The sequence below is a fragment of the Centruroides vittatus genome, unplaced genomic scaffold (genome assembly GCF_030686945.1).
Source record: "Centruroides vittatus isolate TY-2023 unplaced genomic scaffold, ASM3068694v2 contig_2104, whole genome shotgun sequence".
Lineage (NCBI taxonomy): Eukaryota > Metazoa > Arthropoda > Arachnida > Scorpiones > Buthidae > Centruroides > Centruroides vittatus.
In genome coordinates, this window is record NW_027121305.1 from 549,808 (window position 1) to 574,088 (window position 24,281).

General features: G+C 31.9%; 1 protein-coding gene across 4 annotated transcripts in view; it reads right to left on the minus strand.

The window, feature by feature from the left end:
• The window catches only part of Dmtn (transmembrane and coiled-coil domain 2 protein Dmtn), a 76,026-nt gene that overhangs the window by 18,242 nt on the left and 33,503 nt on the right, over nucleotides 1–24,281 (minus strand). For 3 of the 4 annotated variants that reach the window (XM_067265126.1, XM_067265123.1, XM_067265124.1), the window contains 4 exons: nucleotides 20,607–20,826; nucleotides 16,312–16,540; nucleotides 11,937–11,981; nucleotides 3,676–3,758 (listed from right to left, as the gene is read on the minus strand). In XM_067265126.1, coding sequence (XP_067121227.1) covers nucleotides 3,676–3,758; nucleotides 11,937–11,981; nucleotides 16,312–16,540; nucleotides 20,607–20,826 — 577 coding nt within the window. The remainder of the gene's footprint in view (nucleotides 1–3,675; nucleotides 3,759–11,936; nucleotides 11,982–16,311; nucleotides 16,541–20,606; nucleotides 20,827–24,281) is intronic. The other variant, XM_067265125.1, reaches the window with a different exon arrangement.

Here is a 24,281-nt window from a genome sequence, read left to right on the forward strand (position 1 = left end):
TATGAGCATTTTAAACACGAAGGGACTAAATCTGTATGTTAATCTTGTGCTCGCATATAATGTTATTTCCTTAAATATATTATGCTTGCGATGATCGTAAGCCACCACATTATGGTGAGATTTAGTTTCTCGTAGTGCCAGATTATCTACAGGAGCATCTTTTGGTGTGGTGTCTGGTTGTGTTTCTTTTGTTTCCTGTCTACAGGTTTATTTTATAGGTCAAGACCTTGGAGTAGCAATGTCTGTGATGTGACCCATATCCTTAGTATCATCCATGCAATGAGAATACTCTCTCTTTGTAAGTGCTGTAAAGAGTGCTACTTTGTAGTTAAACAGATCGTTAGAGTTGGCCAGTATGTATAATGGAATAGAGTCTGGTTTGTAATAGATCTTGTTGTCAAAACACTTGTGGTTAAAAGAAAAAGTATATCTAAAAAATGTACACTGTTTTTACCAATTTGGTCTAACCCCAGAATTAGTCTGCATGAGTTATCATTCATTGCTTGGACGAAATCATTGATGTTAGGCTTGGCTGTCCAAATAATGTAAATTTCATCAATGTATCACCCACAAATAACAATTCGTAACAGGAATTTAGGAAGAACCCTGTCTTCTAATCACCATATAACCATTCCACATAGGTCGTCAGACAATAACACAGCTGATATAGATAAAGGCAGGCAAACCACCGTCCTCTCGATATATACAGGGAGGACAAAACCTGATTTACAATGGGTTATGTTAATTAGAACGACAACAAGCACAGACCGACTTAAAATACTGGAAGCGCTAGAGATTTTTAAAGCAGAAAGAAAGGAAAACGTATAAATTTTAAAAAAAGAGAGGCATGTTACACAAGCGTGGCAGACCCTGTTTGATAGTCGTTATGAAAACCGTTTTACAATTTCTACACTTGGACACATCCTATTGGTCAATTTCAGAGGATTTTAAATTTGAATATTCGTATAAGCTCTTCTGCACCTGACACATTCAGAAACTAAAATGTTAGACATTCCATCTATTTGAAATTTGTGACCTGAAGCAGGTCTTAGAAGAAGATTGAAAACATTTGTTTTTCTGAACTTTGCACCATTCTGCTGGGTGAATACTAAGATAGGGAGTTTCACAGTACTGCAATGCCATAATGTTGTAAATGTCATTTTTCTCTAAATACATTTTATTGAAGATTTGAATTCTAAACACAATGCTTTCTACTGCAAAGAAATACTGCGACACTAGTGGCATTGTAAGTGGCTGTGAAGCTATAACATTTAAAGTGCCAGAGTGCAAGTCTTGTGACATTTGACACCTAAAACATTACAGCTTATATTCATATCATTTTGATATTCCAGAGAATATGTAACCTAGTGTGTTTTTAGCATTTTATTGTAAAATTGAAATGAATTTATTCACTAGAAAAAGTGTATTTTTTTTATCGCTCTCAAAAAGTTTGTTTTTTGACACTTACAACATTACGGCATTGCATGCTTCATAACTTATAAAAGAAAACAACACTTTGGAAAATCATTAAAAGTTATAGATAAGAACAATTTAATGATAATTATTATTCTTTTAAGTATATGATATGACATTACATTATTTCTAAAACTCAAACTCTTGCTGAAAAAATGTTTGACATTCATTTTATAATGCAATTAGAAGTACAGTAGACCCCCCATAACACAGTTCGTATAACATGGCTAAAAAATTGTGATCAGGTTTGTATAAAACGCTAAAAGAGACTCGTATAACATGGTAAAACATCATCGCCGACTCGTGTCGCGACAGGATTGGTCGAATCTGGACCAATAGCGGATATTGTACAAATCGTTGAGTTTAAAAGAGCACTGGACCTACTAAAAAACATTTATTATTCAACGGCCATAAAAATTATATTTTTATTAATGTCGTCTCCAAAGTTAAGTTATTTTTTTTTAGAAAAATTCTCCGATCAGGAAACACGCATCCCCTGTTCGACGAGCCGCTCCGCAACAAAAACAAGCTTAAGCAATGGCGTCGAATGGTGCACACTCAGTAAGTAATCCTACAATTTTTTGTTTATAGCATAGTTTATATGGATTATTCCCAAAAAATTATACGTGATTTGGAAATGTTGAGTCAAATTAGTCTAGAATCAGTTAATTTTATGGAAGAAAACCTTTCAAACAGCCGTAACCCCTAAACTGCACACGTGCCAGGCTGTGATTGGCTCATATATTTAAGTGACTCGTACAACACGGAATGTATCTACCGTGTTATAGGGGGGTCTACTGTACAATTTTTCAAGGCTTAGAATGCTTTCGTGATCACCAACACTTGTGTCGTGTTCATTAAAAAAACAAATTTACTTTCATCAGCACTTAATGTGCCATAGCAAAGTTTAGCACAACTTCAAGTCTGCCATATTTTCTAGTTAGTCGGATTTTTGGCAAAGAACCATTCCGATCATGCTGCACCATTTGCCATCTTTGCCTCCTCCTCCTCCACACTACCAGATGCCACACTCTTGCACACATTCTCTAGTATTTCTACACCACTGGTTGCCAAGTGGCCGTCCAAATTTTTCTTTGCACCATCGAACTTTTTCCAGTTTTTGCAGAAACGATCGTCCTCGTCATTAGTCGATACGATGTCACATCAACAGAGCATCATTTAAAATAAATTAATGCTCGTCATATCGTCCGTGTTTTGCTTTCTTATGAAAAAATAGAAATACTAAATGTAAAGAAATATCCTCTTAGGTGGGTAAATGGCACGTGTTTATCTACAAATAAATATTAGTACTATGCACGCAGAGACATTCTCCTTGTAAAATTGTCATCTTTTGGGATTATTACTTAACAAATAAAAATAATCAGCATACTGCCAAAAATTTAGGTTTAAATATCATATAAATTTTGCAATTCTTTAATTAGTTACCCAAAAATTGCCTAATCTTCTCGTAGGGCAGTTTAAAAGTGAAATCCTTCTTGAATAAATTACACTTGATTAATCTCAAGTTATACTACTGTAAATCAAAAGGTATGTTTCGTTATATAGTTATTACATTTGAATGGCACTTATCGAACCTAATATGTTTGTTTTAAACAAGTTTTTGAAATTGTTCTAAAATGATTTTGCTCTTAAAACTGTTCTATAAGAATATTTAATAAGTTAAACTAAAAGTAGAATTTTAAACATTTCTGAAAATGTTCATACAATATTCAATTTCCATTCTTTCAAATGATATACAGGTTGACCATCACCAATATGACATCATTGGAAGGCCGGATGAGTGATTTTGTCCGATTGCCGATGGTTAAGTTAGAATACGTTTAACTCAACAGCTAACCACTTCACCCTACCTTAAAAACACCCTGTAAATTAGCAGAAGTTGGTCAATACAGAAAAACAAACGTTAAATGAAAATCCTCATCAAATTACTGTACATCCGGCAACGTCGACACCCCCAAATGGTAGTGGCGACACGGGAAATTTGAAATTACGCTAGCCAAAATTAGTGCCAGATTAGTGATGGTCGACCCATACCGAACTAGTGATTAAATCGTATAAATTTTTTAATGGAAAATTCGAGCCTGTATTTAGAAAATATATCTTTAGAATTTTTAAGGAAAAGAGTTAAAAACCATTGAAATTATTAACAATAAAATTTAGTAATAAAAAATTTTTGCTTACTCTCCAATGAACTAATATTGTCTGCGCTTCCAAATCGATTCTTGATTAAATGGGCAAACTCTCTCGGTTTAGACATGACTGTCCTGTTTCATTATAAATGCGGGTATCATATACAGCTGTTTTCCAACATTGTCTTAAATATGCAAAGTATATGTATTCGATATTTCAAAAGTAAGTAATTTAGGAAGAAAGGCAGAGTTCAAATAACAGATAACGTTAATAACATTTTACGTAACGACAGAATTTCGATTCTATAAACGTAAATCTCAATTCTTCCTAAGTGTACTTAATTCTGAAATAGCTGTTTTATAATTATAAATGAAAATAATAAAATTATGAAACTATTTTTAGTTAATTTTAAATGTTTGAATCTTATTAAATAAACCATTTATATATATAAAAAAATTACTTATGTATAACATTAATAAATGGAATATTTGGTTACTTAAATGATTTTCTTATATATATATATAATCATTTTAAAGTCAAGCTCATAAGTTTTTCCCCTATTTTAATAATACTTTTAAGGGAAAGAGACTTTTTCTGTACCTTCTTTCCCGTATATATATCTAAGATATAACTGTAGTAGTAGCAATTACACACATTAAAAACAAGAACAAAAGATAAAAATAATTCTCGTCTCGATCATCCTAAATGAAAACTTAAACTTCGTATAACTCAACCATAGTACTACGAAGTCTACATCATCTAACTTCAAATTTAAATTCTTCATTTCGATTTAAACAAACCGAAATGAAAAATTGCACAAATATAAAATTTAATAAATACGAACTAATTCGTGCATTTTAATCACTTCAATTTATTTATATATACAGTCAAACTTCTTTAATTTGAACTTTTGGATAATTCAAATTCTAAAAATTCCCCTCAGTTTCCTAATAAATGTAACGTAAAAATTACCCGTTTAATTTGAATTTTTTTTTTTTTAATTTTTGAATAATTTGAGGCTGGACTAGCTTAGTTCATGCCGAGCAAATAACGAATTCAAAGAGCGAAAATCGAATCTGGACTACAAAAAGTGAGAAGAGATTTCGAATCTTGAGCAGCCAATCGTTTACAAGCAAGAAAGAAACATCGTCGGTAAACACTTCCGACATTCTGTTTTTAACTGCTGTTGCATATTTGTCACAAAAGAGAAAAATGAACGGTATGTTAAAAAAGAAAACTATGTTAAGTGAGAGAAATGTTGAAAAAGTGTGAATTGCAAGAATATCACATTAATTTTCACATCTACTCTGTTGCGAGATGATTTTGTAACCATCTTAAAGACCGCTAGAAACACCCGAGAACAAATGATACGATGATAAGTGGGAAAATTTTTCACTCGACCGACATTTAGATCGCATATCACCAGTTTGGAACTTATCGCCGGTTCCGAATATCCGAGCAATTTGCCAAAAATAACGTCGTGTATGACGTGTCGTTCGTTCTGTTTTTCACTTTCGCCAGAAATTCTCTCTCGGTGTGAATTAAGCCAAACAAGAAAATGTGACAACCAGAGTAATTACGTTTTCTCTTCATTACTTAATAACTAACAATAAAGTTATTTAATTCGAATTACTTTGCACTCCTCTCGAACTTCAAATTATCCAAGTTTGACTGTATACGTATTTTAATTGTAATGTCGAAATTTTTTTGTAACCGCAAAATTAATTTATCGGGTAAGCGATCGTAAAACAATTTATCAGCATTAATCCAAACCCCAGTTCCTTATTACTGTTCAGTAAATTTAGCAATTAGGTATTTGGATTAATTTATTAGATTAACGAGAAATGATATCACATATTTCAATGAAATTTGTCAATCGTCGTCATTCAAACTAACAAAAATTACGTTCCGTACTTTTTGTTTAAATTTTATCAAACAATCCTATGTTTTGCGAAATTTTTCCAAATGCTGCCTGCATATTTTTACATTCATATTATTAAGATGTACTGTAAACACCAACAACGCTATTATAAATTTTTCTGTAACTTATCTGCACACACAATATATAGAGTTTAAAGCAGAAAAACACACGCACACATGGGGGAAATGGCATACGTAAACATTAAAACACTCTAATATCAATATAATATTGATGATGAATATAACTCACACCATGCTGATATGGATACCATATCCTACTTCTCAAATGATTATTGTAAAGTTACTATTAAAATTTTAAAATAACTTATTCTATTTACAAAAAAATATTCATATTATATATTAATAAATTTATGATATATGATTTCTGCAATTTATAATTTAATCTAATACTATTTCTATAATACTAACCAAATAGAAACGAGCAAGTTCCAAAATTTTACAAAAATCCTTTAAAAAGTTAAATCATAAATTCTTTGTTCATATTAAATACATAAATAGATCAATTAAAGAAATGTCTTCTTTATTCTATCATCAAATCAATTAAAAACTTTCAATAATTAAAGCAGTTTCATAATTACAGTTTCTCTATTCAATGATTCTATAAAAAATCGTGTATCAGAATATTTTATAAAAGTAAACATAAAAATAGAATTTAGTGAAATATGTTACGAAAATTATCACGACGTAAAAATATGGCGTTCGCTCCAGTAAAATCTTTAGAAAAATTCTGAAATTGTCAGTATACGAACGAAATTAAATCACTTATGTGCCAGCTTACCAAATCTAAATTTTGCTTTTGAAATTATTAATCGATGTCGGAAAATTTTATTTAAGTATAAATTTGAAAGTACGGCGGAATCCCGCACAATGTGGGCCGATGCGTTCTACGTTTTAGGAAATCGCGTTATCGAGACATACATTGACAGATGATTTTATGCAAGTTTAAATCTAGGCCTAGAAGTTGGAGAAGAAAACGTATTCCTCTGGACGACAAAATTAGAATTTTGTACGAGTACTAGTCACAATTTTTTGGTCACATTATATAAATTCATATTACAGGTACTCCTCACTTTACGACCGAGTTCCGTTCCGACGACTACGTCGTTAAGTGAATTGGTCAATAAGCGAGGAGCTTGCGCCGGGAATATAGGATCGTTGTAAAATTATACAAGTTATTCAACAAACTTCAAATTTATTCATAAAAAGACTATTATAGTACGCTTAGTGTGCATGTCACCATTCGCCACTGACCGACACTCAAGCTGAGAAAGGGGATTCCCCGAATTGCAGGTCGAAACTCGATTGGTCGTAAGTGCGAGTGGTCGTTAAGCGGATAGGTCATAAAGTGAGGAGTACCTGTATAGGGATGTGTGTTATATGGAAGCTCAGTGTAATTTTATATTCGATGTCCATTCTAAAAACATTTTTACTTCTCTCTCTTTGTCACGAAGACAAAGAACTGCTGGCACTTTGCTGATTTCATTTAAATATTTATTTATTTACAATAACATTCAGATATATCATTATATTCATGATATAAACAGATATAAAAGAATAGTCTCTCACAATTTATAATGCAATATTAATAAAACTTTTCAAAGAATTGTGTAAAACTTGATATTCAAATACTTTGATAGTAACTGTTAAGGAAATCTAAATATTTATTCTTCTAGAAACTTTTGGACTATTTTATTCCGACGTCGGCATACCAAGCAGAACTTGATAATGATTTGTAAAAATAATAAAAATTTGGTGCGCTAATGCAGGACTGAAATACCGAGAGAAATTCTAAGAGAATAAATGGGCCTCTTCGCCTATCTACTATTTCACAAAAACAATGTTTACAAATTCTGTTAACGTATCAAATTATATATTAGACGCAAATATTTACATTTATTTATTTTTGATCAGGTAAGCTACATAAAGGCTTTTGGCATTGTTCTGCGCGGTAAATGCCTTTTACTATAAAAAAGAAAAAATTCTAAAAATATTCAATGTTTTAAAATTAAATAGCTATTTCACAAAGTTCTGGAAAGAATATAATTTAACTATTATGAAATAAATTATAAAAGATTATAGAAATTAAAAATGAAATTTTATAAGTGGTATTAATATGATGAAAATATAAAAATTTCATTTAAAACATGAATATCTATTTACTTTCGCATACTACAGTAGATTCCGCTTATTGTAAACACTGAGATTTACTTAAACTGATGATGATAACTGATTGATAAGATTAAGCAGGGTAAGTAAAGACGACTAAGTTATAGGAAATTCTGATTTCATTGACTAACATTAAAAGGGATATGTTAAAGTAATTCAAAAAATGTATATCTTGAAGATTTATTAATTACAATTATGTTATTGGTAGATTGCGTCATACTCAGTCAACACCAGTCCCTAATGCTATGCTGGACCAAAGTCAAGATGTAGGTTTAAAAAAAATTCAATACTTTCTGTATGACATTCATTTAGTACAATTACTTTCTGTAATGTGATGTATGCACTGTTGTTAAAGCAGAATGTTTCTACACTTTTGATAATGTATGTAGTAGAAAACCCATGCAAGAAAAGACTGTAAGTACTTTACAGATGCTTTATTTCGTGCACAAGTTCTGAATATTTGCCAATTTTTTCAATGTATGTAGTTTAAATGTTGTATGTTGTGGGAGTTTGGAACAGCTGTATGTATTATAATGTATGTGATTTTTTGTTTTGTCTGTGGTAATGCCTTGGTAATCTTATATTTTGTGTGTGTCATTTTGTATATGGTTGTATGTGTGAAATAGGTTGTGTTTATATACAAGTTTTTCATGTATTATATTTTTACTTGTTTACGACAATGTAAATAGTGTGTATTAAAAGCTTGCAGTGTGATGTGATATTTATGATATGGTCTTGTATGACAATTATAAATCTTTCCACCTCTCCAGAGGTACTTCCAAGCCAGCTAGCAGTTTGATACAGTTTTGTCAATGTGATACAGGCTAAGACTGTGGAGCTCCTTCTAGGCCTAAAACTGCTTTATATAACTGTCACAACAAACACCATTCTAAATCATCGATAGAAAGGTTCTTTATGAGAAGTCAAGGATTTAACACCATCCATTCAAACATTTTCCTTTGGAGTTGTTCTAGTTCTGTATGTGTCCAATATATAACTTCAAATGAATATGTCAGTATTGACATGTGTTAATTGCTTTAAATGTATGTTTTGCATTCAGCTGTGCTATTAGTATTGAACTGAATCTGCTATTGTATTCTTTGTTAGTCTTTATTTATGCTGTTCAGTGAGTTTGGTGAATCTAGGACCAATAATTTTTGTATAAAATGATGTAGAATTTAAAAAGATTAACAAATACCATTTTTTTTTGTTGTTGTTTATGAGTCATCGAGACGAGACTTTTATTTTTGAAGAAGTTCCTGAGGAGATATGTTGATTTTGATATCAACTCAACAAGGAAGATCCTTGTTGCTTCTCTCCTCAGATAACCAAAATTGTACCCAATGATTGGACAACTAAATGAAATAAATAAGGCCCACTACAACAGAAAAAGCGTGGAAATCTCGTTGAAGAAGACTGGAGTAGGGACACTTTCTCCCCTAGTTGTTTCCCGCCATCTTAAGTCAACCCTAGATGTTCAAAGAAGATAAGAAAGATTGCCATTGAAAGGAACTTACAAAGAAATATAAGAGGTATTAATTTTAAATATTGTAAACTCTCTTTCATTAGTTAAGAAGTAGATTCAAGGGAATATTTTAGTCTTCGTCCTTCTCAACATATACTAAACCTAATTATATTGTCGCCAATTTCAATTTATATTTCATTCATTTGTATTAATGTCCATCTCAATTTGTAGATTTTTGTTTAATGTTAATAAATTTTAGTCTTATTTAGATATCAAGTATGTTTGATAAATTTTTGAGGTGCTATTTCTATCATGGGTAAGACCATGATAGAAATAGCCCCTCCTTAATTCTGGTAATTAGGTAAAATTCTCATTCACATCTTAGTCCATGTAATCGACTAAGTGGTGTCAGAAGTCCTGATTCCCAGAGATCCAACCAATCTTACAGAATATAAATGGTCATCACAAACATGTGATGGGGTCAATCGGAGCCCTGGAAATTCATGCTTAGTTATTTTCTACAGAATTATCACAATGGCTGAAGATAAACAAAAAGACAATTGGCAAAAAGTAGAGATTTTTTGTAAATTTTATCCAAACAAAAAAAGTATCAGACATTTCGTGATACTAACTTTAGTAATAATTACGAATGTGGGATACTTTTAAATGCTTTATGTAATCTGTATGTATTTGCCATACATAATCTGCCACCTGAATGTTTTCGTTGTTTGTACACTAGCTGTAAAATGACTGAATCCCATAAGAAGTTTTTCTTTGCATTCCATACAGTTTCTACAAAAGCTTTTTGTTATTCTATTCAATGTGCTGGAATATTTTGTTTGTGACGCATGATATAAATTTTAACATGGATTATTGATTGTGTGTAAAATGTTTGACTAACTTACTGTATGTAGTACATTTTTTGTACTAGAAATAGTAAATGTTATCTACACCAGGTGTCTTCCAACTATAGGAGTTGGATAAAATAATGTGAATACTTGTGTAAAAGTAGTCATTTGTAACAATATCTCGGCATTTGCCGAGACTTATCGAGACATATCAAAGGAAAGACACAACATTATGTTGACTGTTGAGAGATCAACTCCATCCCAAGGTGCAAGTTTGTTTCCAAGTGGGGAAGCAGTGTTCCAAGACTATAATATGCCAATCCACACTGCCAAACCCATCCAGTTATGGTTTGTTGAATATCAGGATAAAGTTGAACACCTTCCTTGGCTTCAAGGAAGGTGTTCTTACAAAGAAATATAAGAGGAATTAATTTTAAATATTGTAAACTCTCTTTCATTAGTTAAGAAGTAGGTTCAAGGGAATATTTTAGTCTTAGTCCTTCTCAACATATACTAAACCTAATTTTATTGTTGCCAATTTCAATTTATATTTCATTCAATGGTTTGATGATCATCAAACCATTGTGAGGAATCTTGGAGGCCAAGGTGTGCAGCAGGTTTCCTTCTCCGCAAACACTTTCAGAGTCCATTCTTCATACAGAATGGGAACACATTTCTCTAGACTCTATCCATAATCTTTACCTATTATGTAGAATAGGTAAAGATTATGGATAGACACTGTACTAGAGGTGTCCAACATAAACATTCAGCTTGATGTCATTGGTGTTTACATTTTATCCAACCCCTATATGTGTTCTTTGTATTGCCTTTTGGATGTCACATAGATTTATTTCTACACAGAGTATAGTCAATGTTTCATGTATGTTTTGTTTTTCCTGCCCCATCTTTCTGTATGATTAGACCAAAGAACAGACAAGTAATCTGAGTTCTTTTTCTGTTGGTGTACCATTGTGTTATGATTGCACGGACATTTGGTATATAGTTGTTTATAGAAAAATTTTAATTGTTTGTGAATAATTTATTGTTGTTTTTATAATGTGCAGGTTTTGTATCATTTGAATCTTTTTGAATTAGCTACAAGTTATTGTTTGAGAGTGTCAACTTTAAGAAAATAGCTAGTGTAATGGCAGTAATTTAAACTATTGTTTGTTGGGCTGCAATTTGAAAATATCATAAACCTATAAATTCCCACTATCATCCGTCTACCTGTCTTTCCTTAATCTTGAGAACTGTGTTAGATAAATGAAATTCAAGACCAGATAGGGAAAGATTAGGGGAGAGAGACCCCGATTAACTATATACAAACTTCTGATGCAAACCAGAAGTCATGTTATTTCAATTAAAATCATTTCTTCTGACAGGAGTTGGATAGATGACTGGTATGACTTCATTACTAGTGAAAAAGTACGATGTACAGGAGTAAGACACTATAGTACTAATTTGAGGATGAGACCACATATTTTAAATTAAATAAATTAAAGATATGATTAAAAATTGCAGCCTAGCATTGTGACAATGTCACAATAAATAATTGCTCGTTAATAATATATTTTACACTTAAAGCACTAGTAAAACTGATATGAAAAAAGAGCTTAAAAAGTTTTTCAAGGATTATGCCAACAATAAGCAAATTTTGATTACAATAAGGCAAGTTTTAATAATGCATTTTTAATTTGCACGTTCTAGGACCTACTAATAACAATATCCTTGACCACAATAAGCAGAATTTACTGTAAAATAATAAATGCTTTATTTCAGACAGTATTTAAATAAGAAATATTAAAAATTTTACCCATATTTTCTAATCAAAAACATATTTTTTTTATATATTATGTACACATATAGATGCAAAAAGTAAATTTTTAATTTACCCTGAAAATCCAGTAATTCCTTCCTTAATATTAGCACCTACATCTCTGAAAAAGAATTAAAGACAAAATTAAATATATTAAAAATAAATTATAGATATTTTGAAAATACGTTATGATTTTAAAATCATTGATTTATATGCAAATAAAATATATCGCCACTTTTATGATCCTGGCGAACCATTATCAAATGAACCAGCATAAATTTAATTATTTCTCATAAAATTCATGAAAATACAACTTGAACAATACAAGGATTTTTTTTTTGATAAATACAATCTCTTATTTTTATAAAATTAATTCAAACAGAAATAGAATGTGACCAGTTTTTAGTAGTATTACTAAAAATCCTATTATCCCCAAAATTAAAGGCAATGTTGAAAGATTAATGCTTTTCAATGGAGAAAAAGTTCAAGTTGTTGCGTAGAAATGAACTGTGGGCACTAAGAATGCCTTTTGTTCATGCCTATCATGAATTCAGTCAGTCTCACAATGGAGATGGCCAAGTGGTAAGGGATGATGCCAGACACATCTGTGACAAACCAACCACCGTTGAAAAATTTAGGGGTCTTCTTGCCCAGATTCAATTCTGGATCCCCCCAGAGTGATAGGCTGGATGCTGCCTCAGTCATCTAGTCATCAAAATACAGTAAGACCTCATTTTATGAACATATTAGGTTTCAGCCCGCTGTTCGTGAAGTGAATCATTCATAAATTAAGGCAAAATTATAATATATTTATATGAGATTAGTTTATTTAGCATGGAAATCAACTACTAAAAAGTATTTTTTTTTTTTTTTTTTTTTGTATCAGCACTTGCTTTCAGCAGATATAAGCTACAATTCCCAAGCAATATTTTTAATTGGGCTATGGCTATTTTTTCATCATTTTTAAAAGAAGTTTTTAATTTTGACAGCCGAGTAACCTACAAAGAAAGGTCAATCGTCAAAAGTGTATTCCGGAACCTTCCGGAATATTCGTTAACATTTTCTAAAATAAGAATATTTAATACATTAAACCTTCAAGGAATGTATTGAAATAGAATAAACGACGATTCCTACTTCAACAAACTGTAAATTTTTACTTATTTTATTTATAAATATTAAACACACACAACCAAACCAATACCAGCAACTATGTAATTAATTTATTATTTATGTAAAATAATTATAAAATAAGACAAAAGCTATAAATTAAAAACATATTTGAAAACAGTAACGTAATGAAGAAACCTTAATGAGATAGGTAAGTTGAGGGTCATTTAGGTCAACAGGCTGTTTTTTTTTTCTGATTAAGAACATTAGATTAAGGATGTCTGTTGGGCCTTTTTCCTTCTCTTCTCGGAGAAATTCACAGGCAGTTCGTATCTGTTTTAAAGTTTAAGTGCCTTTGTGGTGAGAGCTTACAAAGGTACTTAAAGGTGGTACCATTTCCTAAAGTTCTTTGTCATCTTTAGCAAGTTGAGCTGCCAGATTTTCCAAAACCTCCTCTGAAAGTCTCTCTCTATGGCTTTCTAACAACTCATTGGCATAATCAATGTCAAAATTCCTAACGTCAACATTCCTGACCATTCCAAACATCAGCTATATGTGAAACAGTTTCAAACCCAGAAAAGTCAAATTGCATCGTGCCACAATTTCCACTGGATTCTATACATAAATGACAGACATTTCTTTCCATGCTACTGAAATGCTTGTTATGCTCTTAAGAATATTAAAGGACTTCCAAAAATCTTTTTTCACCAAAACATCTCCAACTTTGCTAGCAACTATAGTATTACAATGCCTAAATGTTGCATTTATGTTTTTGTTTTTTGTCATGTGCTTGAATTAACGCTATTGACTTTGAAATGTTTGTTAATGTGAATCTTTATTTAAAAAAAAAAAAAAAAAAAGAAAATGAAGCCATACTGTAGGATTAATAATAAATGACATTACCTTCTAAAAGTGATCGTCTTATTCTCTCTCTACCCAAACTAATTTTATAAAAATACTAACCTTATTTATCAATCCTTAATATTATAATGAGATGGAGAACAAAAATTTGTCCCAGATTTTGTAAAGTACACGGTTGTAAAATGGGCATTCACTATATAACATTTTAAAAATTAATTTCTACTTCATTTTAACACTGCATCAAATTTGTATATGAATTTAAATCATTAATGATTTGTCATACTTTTTATTGTAATAATTATTAAGATTGTGTTACATACGAGATGGTAACTAGATGTGTTTTGAAAATAATATTTGAGGAGACACACTGACAAAAACTGAGGATAAAAAATAAATTTAATATATACATATCAATTCTAATCATTCTAACAATTAACACCATCAGCTTTTGTTTGTAGTGGTACTATGACAGAAGCACATACTGATACAGACTGGCAGCATATCATCTTTAGCAGTGAATCTGGTTCAGTTTAAAAGTGGAGTGCTAGTGAGCTCTGCACTCCCACCTTTACACTGTCCTCATTGCTGATCTGGGGAGCATCTTAGTTCATCATCCCTAGTAGCGGTGCAAGGGACATTGATAGTGTAGCAATATGTTCAGAAAATCTTGTGTCCTTATGTTACCTTTCATGGCAGGGCTGCAAACAGCCATTTTCCAGTAAGATAATGCTTGGACACACAGTTAGGTTTTCCAGAAATATCAGTCACGTTGTGGCATTTTTAGTGTCCAAATTTGTTGTTCATCAAGCATTTGTGGGACCAGATGGAATGCCAGTTTTGGCCTTAGATGACCAAAGATGGGCATTCCATCTGGCATGAAGAATCTGGAGCAACGGTTGTAACATCTGCATGCAAATCCTGTAGGATAGCATTAGATGTCTGTATGCCTCTGTGTCTAATTGTATCTTTGCATATATCAAAGCAAAAAAAGATTGTACAAGGTATTAAAGGTTCCTTTAAATTTTAATGTTTTCCACAAAAAATTATGTCTTTGCTATGATATTGTAACCATTTATTATCATCGTTATATTTGCACTCATATAGTTTTATTGGATTTCAAAGCCTTCTTTTTGTTATGTAACTTTTTATCAATAAATATGTGTATATAACAATGATAGTTTAAGTATGGATTGCAAATTATATGCAGTTTTCAAATATTCAATGATGAGGCTTGCATAAGACATTTGACTATTCAAAGGTTTTAAGTAAAAGCCTAGATAACATTAGATGCTAATGGAATGACAGATATTGTCATTTTTTTTTTTTGTCATACAAAAGGTACAACACCGGTGCCGCATAAGCACAACCGGTAGTGAAAACATTAATATGGAATTGTTACAATACAAAGTAAAATAAAATACTATACAATTTAAGTAATAAAAACATGGAAGACATACAAATATTAGAGAGAACATACAGTTGTAATGATAATACATATGCAAAAATAGAGTGAGTTGTGCGATAGTATACCAACTCATGGCAACAACATAAAAACAAAGCACACAATAAAACAGGAGGTAAGACGTCAGAGACAGGTCAGCTGCTGGTGGCAGCAGAGGTAGGATGAGTGGTGAGCCTGTGATACTGGGTTACCAGTTGGGTGAAACAAGTATAAGTAGTATCCTCGTTAACAAGATCGTTCAACTTGCAAGACCACTGAATGCCCCTAGGGTAGATGATAGCTTTAAGTTGCAGGCGCTGAGCCTCAAGCATAGGGCAAGTGATGATGTAGTGAGAGGCACCGTCTTGAATGCCACAGAAAGAGCAGATGTCAGTAGGGTGGGAGGTGAACCTGTTCAAATACTTAGAAAAGTTTCCATGATCAGTGTAGAACTGAGTGCTGAGATGATTCTGTTTGATCCATTTATAGTGGTATAAATCAGTGATGCTTGGAAAGAAATTTTTTGTGATTGATTGCTGACGTGGTCACCATGCATGCAAGCCTCTGACAGTTACCTAACAATTGTATGGAAAAAGAGAGTTCTGTAATGAGTCTTCTGCTATCCTGCTGTTCAGGTGCAATGGAGTCTTTTGTGCTTGTCATATGATCAGATGATTGTCTCTCCTGATAGGTTATCCAAGATGTGCAGAATCTGCCTGTTTTGCGTGCATGGCCTCACGTATCCACTATTGGACTACAACTGTAGATGTACTCCACCTAGCATGTAGTAAGACAACTGTAATTGTTTACATACTTGTCTATGACAAGCTGTATACTGAATTTTGCAGTAATCATCAGACAATTTTATCTAGGTGTGTAACTTTTTGTCAATGAATGTAAATTCTAATAATTTTAATAATAAATAGGGCTTAAATTAATAATGTTACTAATTAAAAATTAACAGCAAGTTTGGATAGAATTGATGAAAAGATATTTCAAAAAGTTCTTTTTACTTATATCAAAATATAATATATAAACTTACTTTAAACCTTGTCCCATATCACGCAATACTTCTCGTGGTTGCCAATGACTACTAGACAAGCCATGTGTCTCCAAATCTTTAATCCGTTTGTTATAATTTTCCAGTTTTTTCTGCAACTGTGCTATAGTTTGGGCAGATTTCTGATTCTTCTTTTCAAATACACTTTTAATCCTCTGTAACTGCTGTCTGTCTGCATTTGCAGCTAGCTTTAAATATTCGTTAACATTTTCTAAAATAAAAATAATTAATATATTAAACCTTCAAGGAATGTATTAAAATGCTATACTATCAAAATAAAAAATAATGATTTTTACAAATATCTCATTGTCAAAAAATATAAGATGATAAAATATGTACTACATTTGGTAATTAAGAAATAAATATATAGATATAAATATTCATAATAAATTCATTTATACGGATTAATATTCAAATAAGGAGAGTTGTTGCCAATTTCAATGTGCACCAGAGTATTCTAGTCAGATCAGAGCAAAATACGTAAAAAAAAAATTACAGGAAAAGAAAATCCAAAGTATATAGAGAAACTTTGATATGTAAGAAGAGTATGGGCAGAATTTGAAACAATAAGAATTCTAACTCACTGCCTACAACAGCAATTCCCAAATGAGAGTCACCAATTCTTCTTATGGGGTTCATAAACTTGTTTTAATAATTATTATTATTATTTCTTTTTACACTTTCCACCTTGTGGGCATTAAGAGGGCCTTTTATTCATCTCCATCATGGATTTAGCTAGGCCCACAATGGATATTTGTTTTGGTTTTATTGGTGTACAACAACGTGACATATGGGTGATCTGCCGAGGGGGAAGTGCCTCCCGAGAGGTATTTTATGGGAAACTAGTCCATATTTAAGTGTTAACGATGTAAAGAAAACCCAGGAAACTCCACGTGGCCAGCCCGCTGGCAAAGCACAATCCTGCAACCAACTACCAACGTTCAGTGGTTTTATTCACTCTGCCACTGGTGGGTGTGCATTGGGTGATGAGAAATGGGGACAGACCACTAGGTCCTGAATATGTTGACTAATTACAGTTTAAAAATCTTTAGAAGTTTTGTTAAAGATTCCTAATAAAAAAGCTGGCAAGGACTCTTGCTCCACTTCCCTGGCACTCAAAATAAGAGATTAATTATGAAAGGCTAATAATTTTCAATTACAGTAGAGCATCGATTATCCGATCCCCGATTAACCGACTTATCAGTTAACCGACCGCGTTCTAGTCGGCAAATTCAAATGTCCGCTAGTGATGTGGCGCTACAATATTTGGTTATGTCTTAGCTACTTTAATATTATTTTTGTTAAATTTTTGCATGTTTTAGCTGGCAGCACTGGCTCGACCATGAAAGGGGGCTAGTATTTAAACCAGGCCTAATACACTATACTAATAATGTATTTTTTCATACTTTTTGGTTATCTGACTTTTCAGTTATCCGACCAACCCCAGTTCCTAATTAAGTCGAATAATCGATGCTCTACTGTATACTTGGATATATAAAATTTAAGCAATAACAAAAGCTTTAAAAAAGTAATTTTGTTGAATTATGATAAAAACAGAAACAGAAACAATGTTGCTTTGCACAGTTTAAATATAAAAAATTTCCATTATCACAGTATATTATACATTACATAGTATATATTAATTGTGAGTAATTGCATGAAATACAAACTTCACTACTGTGCATCTGTTATTCAATTTAAGCACAGACAGCAAATCTTTTGTTGGCATTTTTCAATAATATAAATCATTTAACCCACCTGTGAAATTCATCATCCAAACTTACTTTCAATCGTTTGCATTTTAATCCTGTATTTTATTATTATTATCTTGCACCATCATGTCAGTGCTGACAAGTGCTCAAATGACTGTTCATTTATTCTATGTTAGACTAAACATTTCACTTTATACAACAGTCTGACAGTTTTTTTTCTTGTTGTTTGGACATCAACCCTTAACATCTTAGCCTCCCAGTGATAATGCCATATAACATATCCAAAAATATATAATTAAATGTGGGAAATTGTCCAACAAAAAATAAAAGCACAGAAAAAAAACAAAAATGGATGTAATCTGGAGTAAAAAATGTATGCAATTAGAAGAAGTTTTAACAATCTTCTTAAACGCCATAAAACATTGTTCAATGGGAAAAATTATGATTAATATTGATTTGCATGATTTTAGCTTGAGTGAACATTTTTATAGTATCACATTGCCATGAAAACTTAGGATTGCCTTTACAGTGGTACCTCGGTTTCCGTTGATAATCTGTCCGAAAACAATCGGTAAAATCCGAAACTGACGAAAACCGAGGCAATTATTTCCATATGAATCTATGTAAATCCAATTAATTCATTCTAGACACTCCAAAATACATACCATAAACACATTTTATAGAGAATAAATATAATGTTTAATACTAAAAACAATAAGAAATTAATTTAAAATTAATATAAAAGACTAATGTAAAGAATAAATGAACATTTAACATGAAATTTCCCATGATGGAGCTAAAAGGAAAGGAAAGCAATGAAATTGGGCGTATTCAAAATCTCAGCATTAATCCAGTGAGATGCTGCCGGAAGTGATGCAACTGCTGGCATTTTCTAGAGAACACAAATGCCGACTGCCCGGAATTTCGGGAAAGAAAAACAATAAAAATGGCAAAAGATGTGGTCTTTCACATTACGTTAAATTTATTTTTGAACTTATTTAATGAGAACAGCTTAATGAAAAATAAAACTTTTGAAAAGAGAAATAGGGATAAAGATTTTTAAAATTTCCGTATGAGTTTTAAATAATTAAATCAATCCTAATACTACACTTTAACAACTAAAAAAATTATGCGGTGTCTTAAGCAAATATACTAGTATATTAAAATATTCTATTAATGTACTAACCAAATGTTAATTTATTCAGAGTTTATTCATCAACAAATAAATTAAATTCAAAATTGTCAATGCAAAATAGAGCTCTTAGGAGCCTCAAGGTGGTTGTCACCTTGTTTGCTGGGGTATCGAGCACCGAAAAAAATGCTTGCAGTTTGCTGGAAGTGCTGGCTGCATAATGAAATTTTGAAAATGCCCATTGTTTGGCTAGACATGCAGGATAATAGTCACAACGAGAAACAATGCCACACTAAGCAGGAAAATATGTGGTTTTGCAAAATTAGCAGCAAGACGCTGACAAAATCCGAGGCAACCAATGAACCCGAGGCAAATTTTTTGCAAAAATAATAATAAAAAAAACCGAAACTGACGATAACTGAAGTCAATGAAAACCGAGGTATTACTGTATTTCATTTTATATAAGATACTTTCAAATTTGATACATTCTCATTTTTCAATATCATTGTGTTTCATACACTATAATAATTGTGTGTTTTATAGCTACTTTATAATTACATATGAATAAAATCTAAGAAAAATTATTTAAAATGCCAAATAACTTAACTGACAATTTCATTTTTAATCTATTTACATTCATTATTAATAGATTAATATTTTTATAGAAGAAATCGATTTTGACTTTAAAAAATTAATAAAATAATCTATAAATAAACTTGCGTGACAATCGCTCATCATTTTTATATGTATGATATTCAATTGTCAGTTACAAAGCCTTTGTTTGTAAGTTTCCCGAACGTTCCATTGCCCGTTAGGCCTGTAGGGGCAATAAACCCAGCAGGGAAACAGGAGGGGTATATAAGGACTAAGGGTCAACATAAGTGCTCTCTTTCTTTTTCGGCATTATTGAAGCAGATGAAGGCAATCAGCAACAACTAGGGATTATAACGAAAACATTGAAAGCCAACGGACTGGATTTGTATTGATTCAACGGCTAAGAAAAGACGGTGATTATGCGAGATGAGTCTCCAAGGAACTTCTCCAATTTTAGCGTCTACCCTTCCCCGTATTTTTAATTGTATACCGACAGTAAGAAACTCTTGTAAATAATTTTGTAGATCAGAATAATATAATTGTCGCAAAAACCAAATGAATGATTGTAATGGAAACGTAGAATGATTGTAATGAAAACGTAGAATGATTGTAATGAAAACGTAGAATGATTGTAATGGAAACATAGAATACTGTAATATTTGGATAACTTGTAGACATTGTACAAGAATCAGATTTTATGTTTAACTCAACATGAAGTTGAGAAAATAAAACTTACACCAGAAATATTTTGTCCCTCTGTTATATATAACAGCCGGGAAAGAAAATTAATATCTATGTTTTCAAAAATAAACACTGTAAAAAAATTATAATTTTCTTACCATCTCTGGTTGTTTGTTCATCTTTGATAAGCTCTCTGGTACGGATAATCTTTTGTTGGACGTGTTCAATAGCAGCACGAGTGCGATGAATGTCAGGAGTATGACTTTGTCCATCGGTCTCGTCACCTTGCATTTGCGGACTACCGCCATACGACACACTTGATACATTTAAAGTGTCCATACTGCCGTTCGACAGCATATTAGAAGGTGCAAGTGGCTCCTTTAAAATATATTTAACTTGTTAGAAAATAAATATATTTTTAGTAATAATTATTTTATTTATTATAATTGTCAGATCTGTTAAATTTTAATCTTTATGCTATGTAATTTTAAAATATTTTCTTAATTGTATAGTTTTAACTTAGTTTTTTTTATATAAAGCTCATATTCTGTATATAAATTAAGTAATAAGCAAAGGTATAAATGCAAAGATATTAAACAAAATGATTACTTAATTTTAATTATTATTATTTAAAAATACTATATTCTTGTTTATTTGAAAGTAAAAGGTTTAACATATTTCTGATTTTGTAACCTAAGAATGTCTAGAGTATTAGATTCATAAATTAAGTTATAAAAAATATTTGATAGATTTCAAAATTTTGTATGTGTTGTGTGGGAGTGGGGTCTTAAAGCTGTTATGAGGATCACAAATTATGAATCTTGGAAAAATTATCGTAAAATAAACAACAGATTTCCCGTTAAACAAAATATTTGTTTGTTATAATCGCAATTTCTTTTTACTTATATAGAGCTCATTCTTTTTTCCGTAATAAACATTAGAAGGTTAAATAAAGTTTGTAAGCATTTTTTTAATGATTCAAATTAAATATTCAACCCATGATTTGGAGTTACTAAATTTCAAATTTAATTTTCACCCACCTTCAGAAAAATATTCACCATGCTGGCCTAGACAAATGCAAAACACTTTACACACAAAACAGGAATCCCAAAGAAAGATAATTCTGTACTCTGATATGGAGAAATCATTGAATCAAGATGAGAGCAAAGTACAAATATTTAGAATTCCAATAGGCCAAGCTCACAGAATATGCACAAATAAAACAGACCGACAAAAGAATACAACATTAGATTCAACTAAATAATAACAACACAGCTGAACACAAAAAGCACTCATTTAAAATAGTCAAAACACACGTTGTCCCATTACTGACAGTGTTATACAGGTACTCCTCACTTTACGACCGAGTTCCGTTCCGACGACTACGTCGATAAGCGAAGAGCTTGCGCCGGGAATATAGGATCGTTGTAAAATTATACAAATTATGCAACAAACTTCAAATTTATTCATAAAAAGACTATTATAGTAAGCACAAGCCTATTATAGTATGCTTAGTGCACATGTCACCATTTGCCACTGACCGACACTCAAGCTGAGAAAGGGGATTCCCCAAATTGAGGGTCGAAACTCGATTGGTCGTAAGTGCGAGTGGTCGTTAAGCAGATAGATCATAAAGTGAGGAGTACCCGTACATTAAATATACATAAAACTATTACACTCCAAACGAAAACATAAACAACATTAACAAACACCACTAACTTGTCCACAGAGAGGATGACTTCCTCCCAGAAATAGGGAGGACGAGGCCTCACCAATATTTTAAATATGCAAATACAAACAAATACAGATGCCACAAGAGTTTTTCTACAAAAATACAAAACTGTAATCCTTGCAGATAAAAACTGTATGCCATTACACTTACGCAACACTGACCTGATCTAACACAGTACACAGAATGCACAGACACACATGTATGGGCTTAGAAAGAGCTCCATGGTGGGCAACCTAGCAATCTTAGCCAGGATGAATTGGCATAACTGCATCAAATGGCTGGCTGATTCATGGATGCCTCTTTGGAGAGATGGAAGGGTTCTTGATTTGTTCTACAAGACTAGGTCAAAAATACAAGAAACTACAAGAAGCACATTTTAAAAGACAATATTTGCAGACAATATTTATAGGGAATGTCATATCATGCAAAATCTGTACAACACATTGCATCAGATTACAGGCTTTGTTTTAACACAAACAGATTATTTACATCAACATAATGAAATAGCAAATATAATATATCAAAATCTTGTACACAAATACAAACTACTACACACCCAGCAACCATACTACAAATAAACACCTCAGACAATCATAAAAAATAACACACAAAATATCTCATGACCAAGCTATAATGACAAGACAAAAAAAGCCATCACAATGAACCAGACATCATATTCACTGACAAACAAAACAAAATCACAGATACAGATATAATTGTAACAAACATCAAAGTATACAAAATACATACTCTGAAAAAAATTAGTAAATACTCAGAACTAGCCCATGAAATAAAGTGACTGGGGAGTGGATGAGTTACTTATTGTGCTAGAAGTTCTTTCCTGCACAAGCATCATATCGTGCAAGCTACACAAAAGTCTTGAAGCATTAGGGTTTCCAACAGTACATACATCACACTACAGAAACATGCCATAAAAACGTGTCACAATCAGAAAATTCTTAAACACAGATACATATATGAACAGCACATAAAAACATATTATTAGCTTGTTCTGCTTTGACCTTGGTCCAGCATCACACTAGACACAGGCACGTAAGCTCAGTAGGATACACTCCACCAAGACACAATATTAAATTATATCGTAAATTCCATCCGACATACTGTAAACTCTGATGAAAAATAAACCTTTCAGAACAGTACGAGAATTTGTACAAGAAATAGACATAAGTCATATGACCATTTAGCAACATTTGAAACAGCTGGGAAAAGTGCCGAAATTAAGAAAATGGGTGCCATATGACCTATCGCCAGCACAAGTTGAACGTCACATCGACGTATGAATTTCATTGCACTCTTGTAATCTCAGAGTTCCGTTTTCGAATCAAATCGTTACTGGAGATGAAAAATGGATACAATACAAGAATATTAAACGTTGTCGTCAATAACTCAGTCTTAGAGATAAAGCAGCATCTCAGCTGAAAGTTAGTCTTCATTCAATAAAGACATTGCTCAGTGTTTGGTGGAATACATTTTAAACTGCCGGAAGGGAAAGAAACCATCACAAAGTTTACTGACAAAAATTGGACTGTTTGATGAAAGACCCGAGAAAAATAATGTCCAGCACTGGTCAATAGGTAACACGTTCTATTCCATCAAGATAATGCCCATCCACACATCCACACACAGTTCTAAAAAATTAGAGAAATTTCGTTGGGGAAAAAAATGATACATCCCGTATTCTCCAAACCTTGCTCTTTCGGATTAAACTTATTTCGGAAGTTGCAAAATTATCTTGAAGGAGGAAACTTCAATTCTCAGGAAGATCTCAGAAATGTAGTGTTGGCATACTTTGATTCAGAACCAAGAAAATTTTTACAACAGGGTATTAAAAAGTTGCCTGTAAGGTGGAATGATGTTATATCTAATAAGGGATATTATACTAATGATTGAGAAATAAACCTTTCGTAAAAACGTATTCAATGAAATTTTCAAATGCCGAGTTGCAATTTTTAATCATATTTTAATTTTTAAAAAATCGCTTGACTTCTGGTCAGACTGGAAGTTCGTATAGACTTAATCGGGGACTCTGGTCTCAGCTTTCCTAATCCGATCTTGAAAATTTCAGTCCTACAGTTGAATT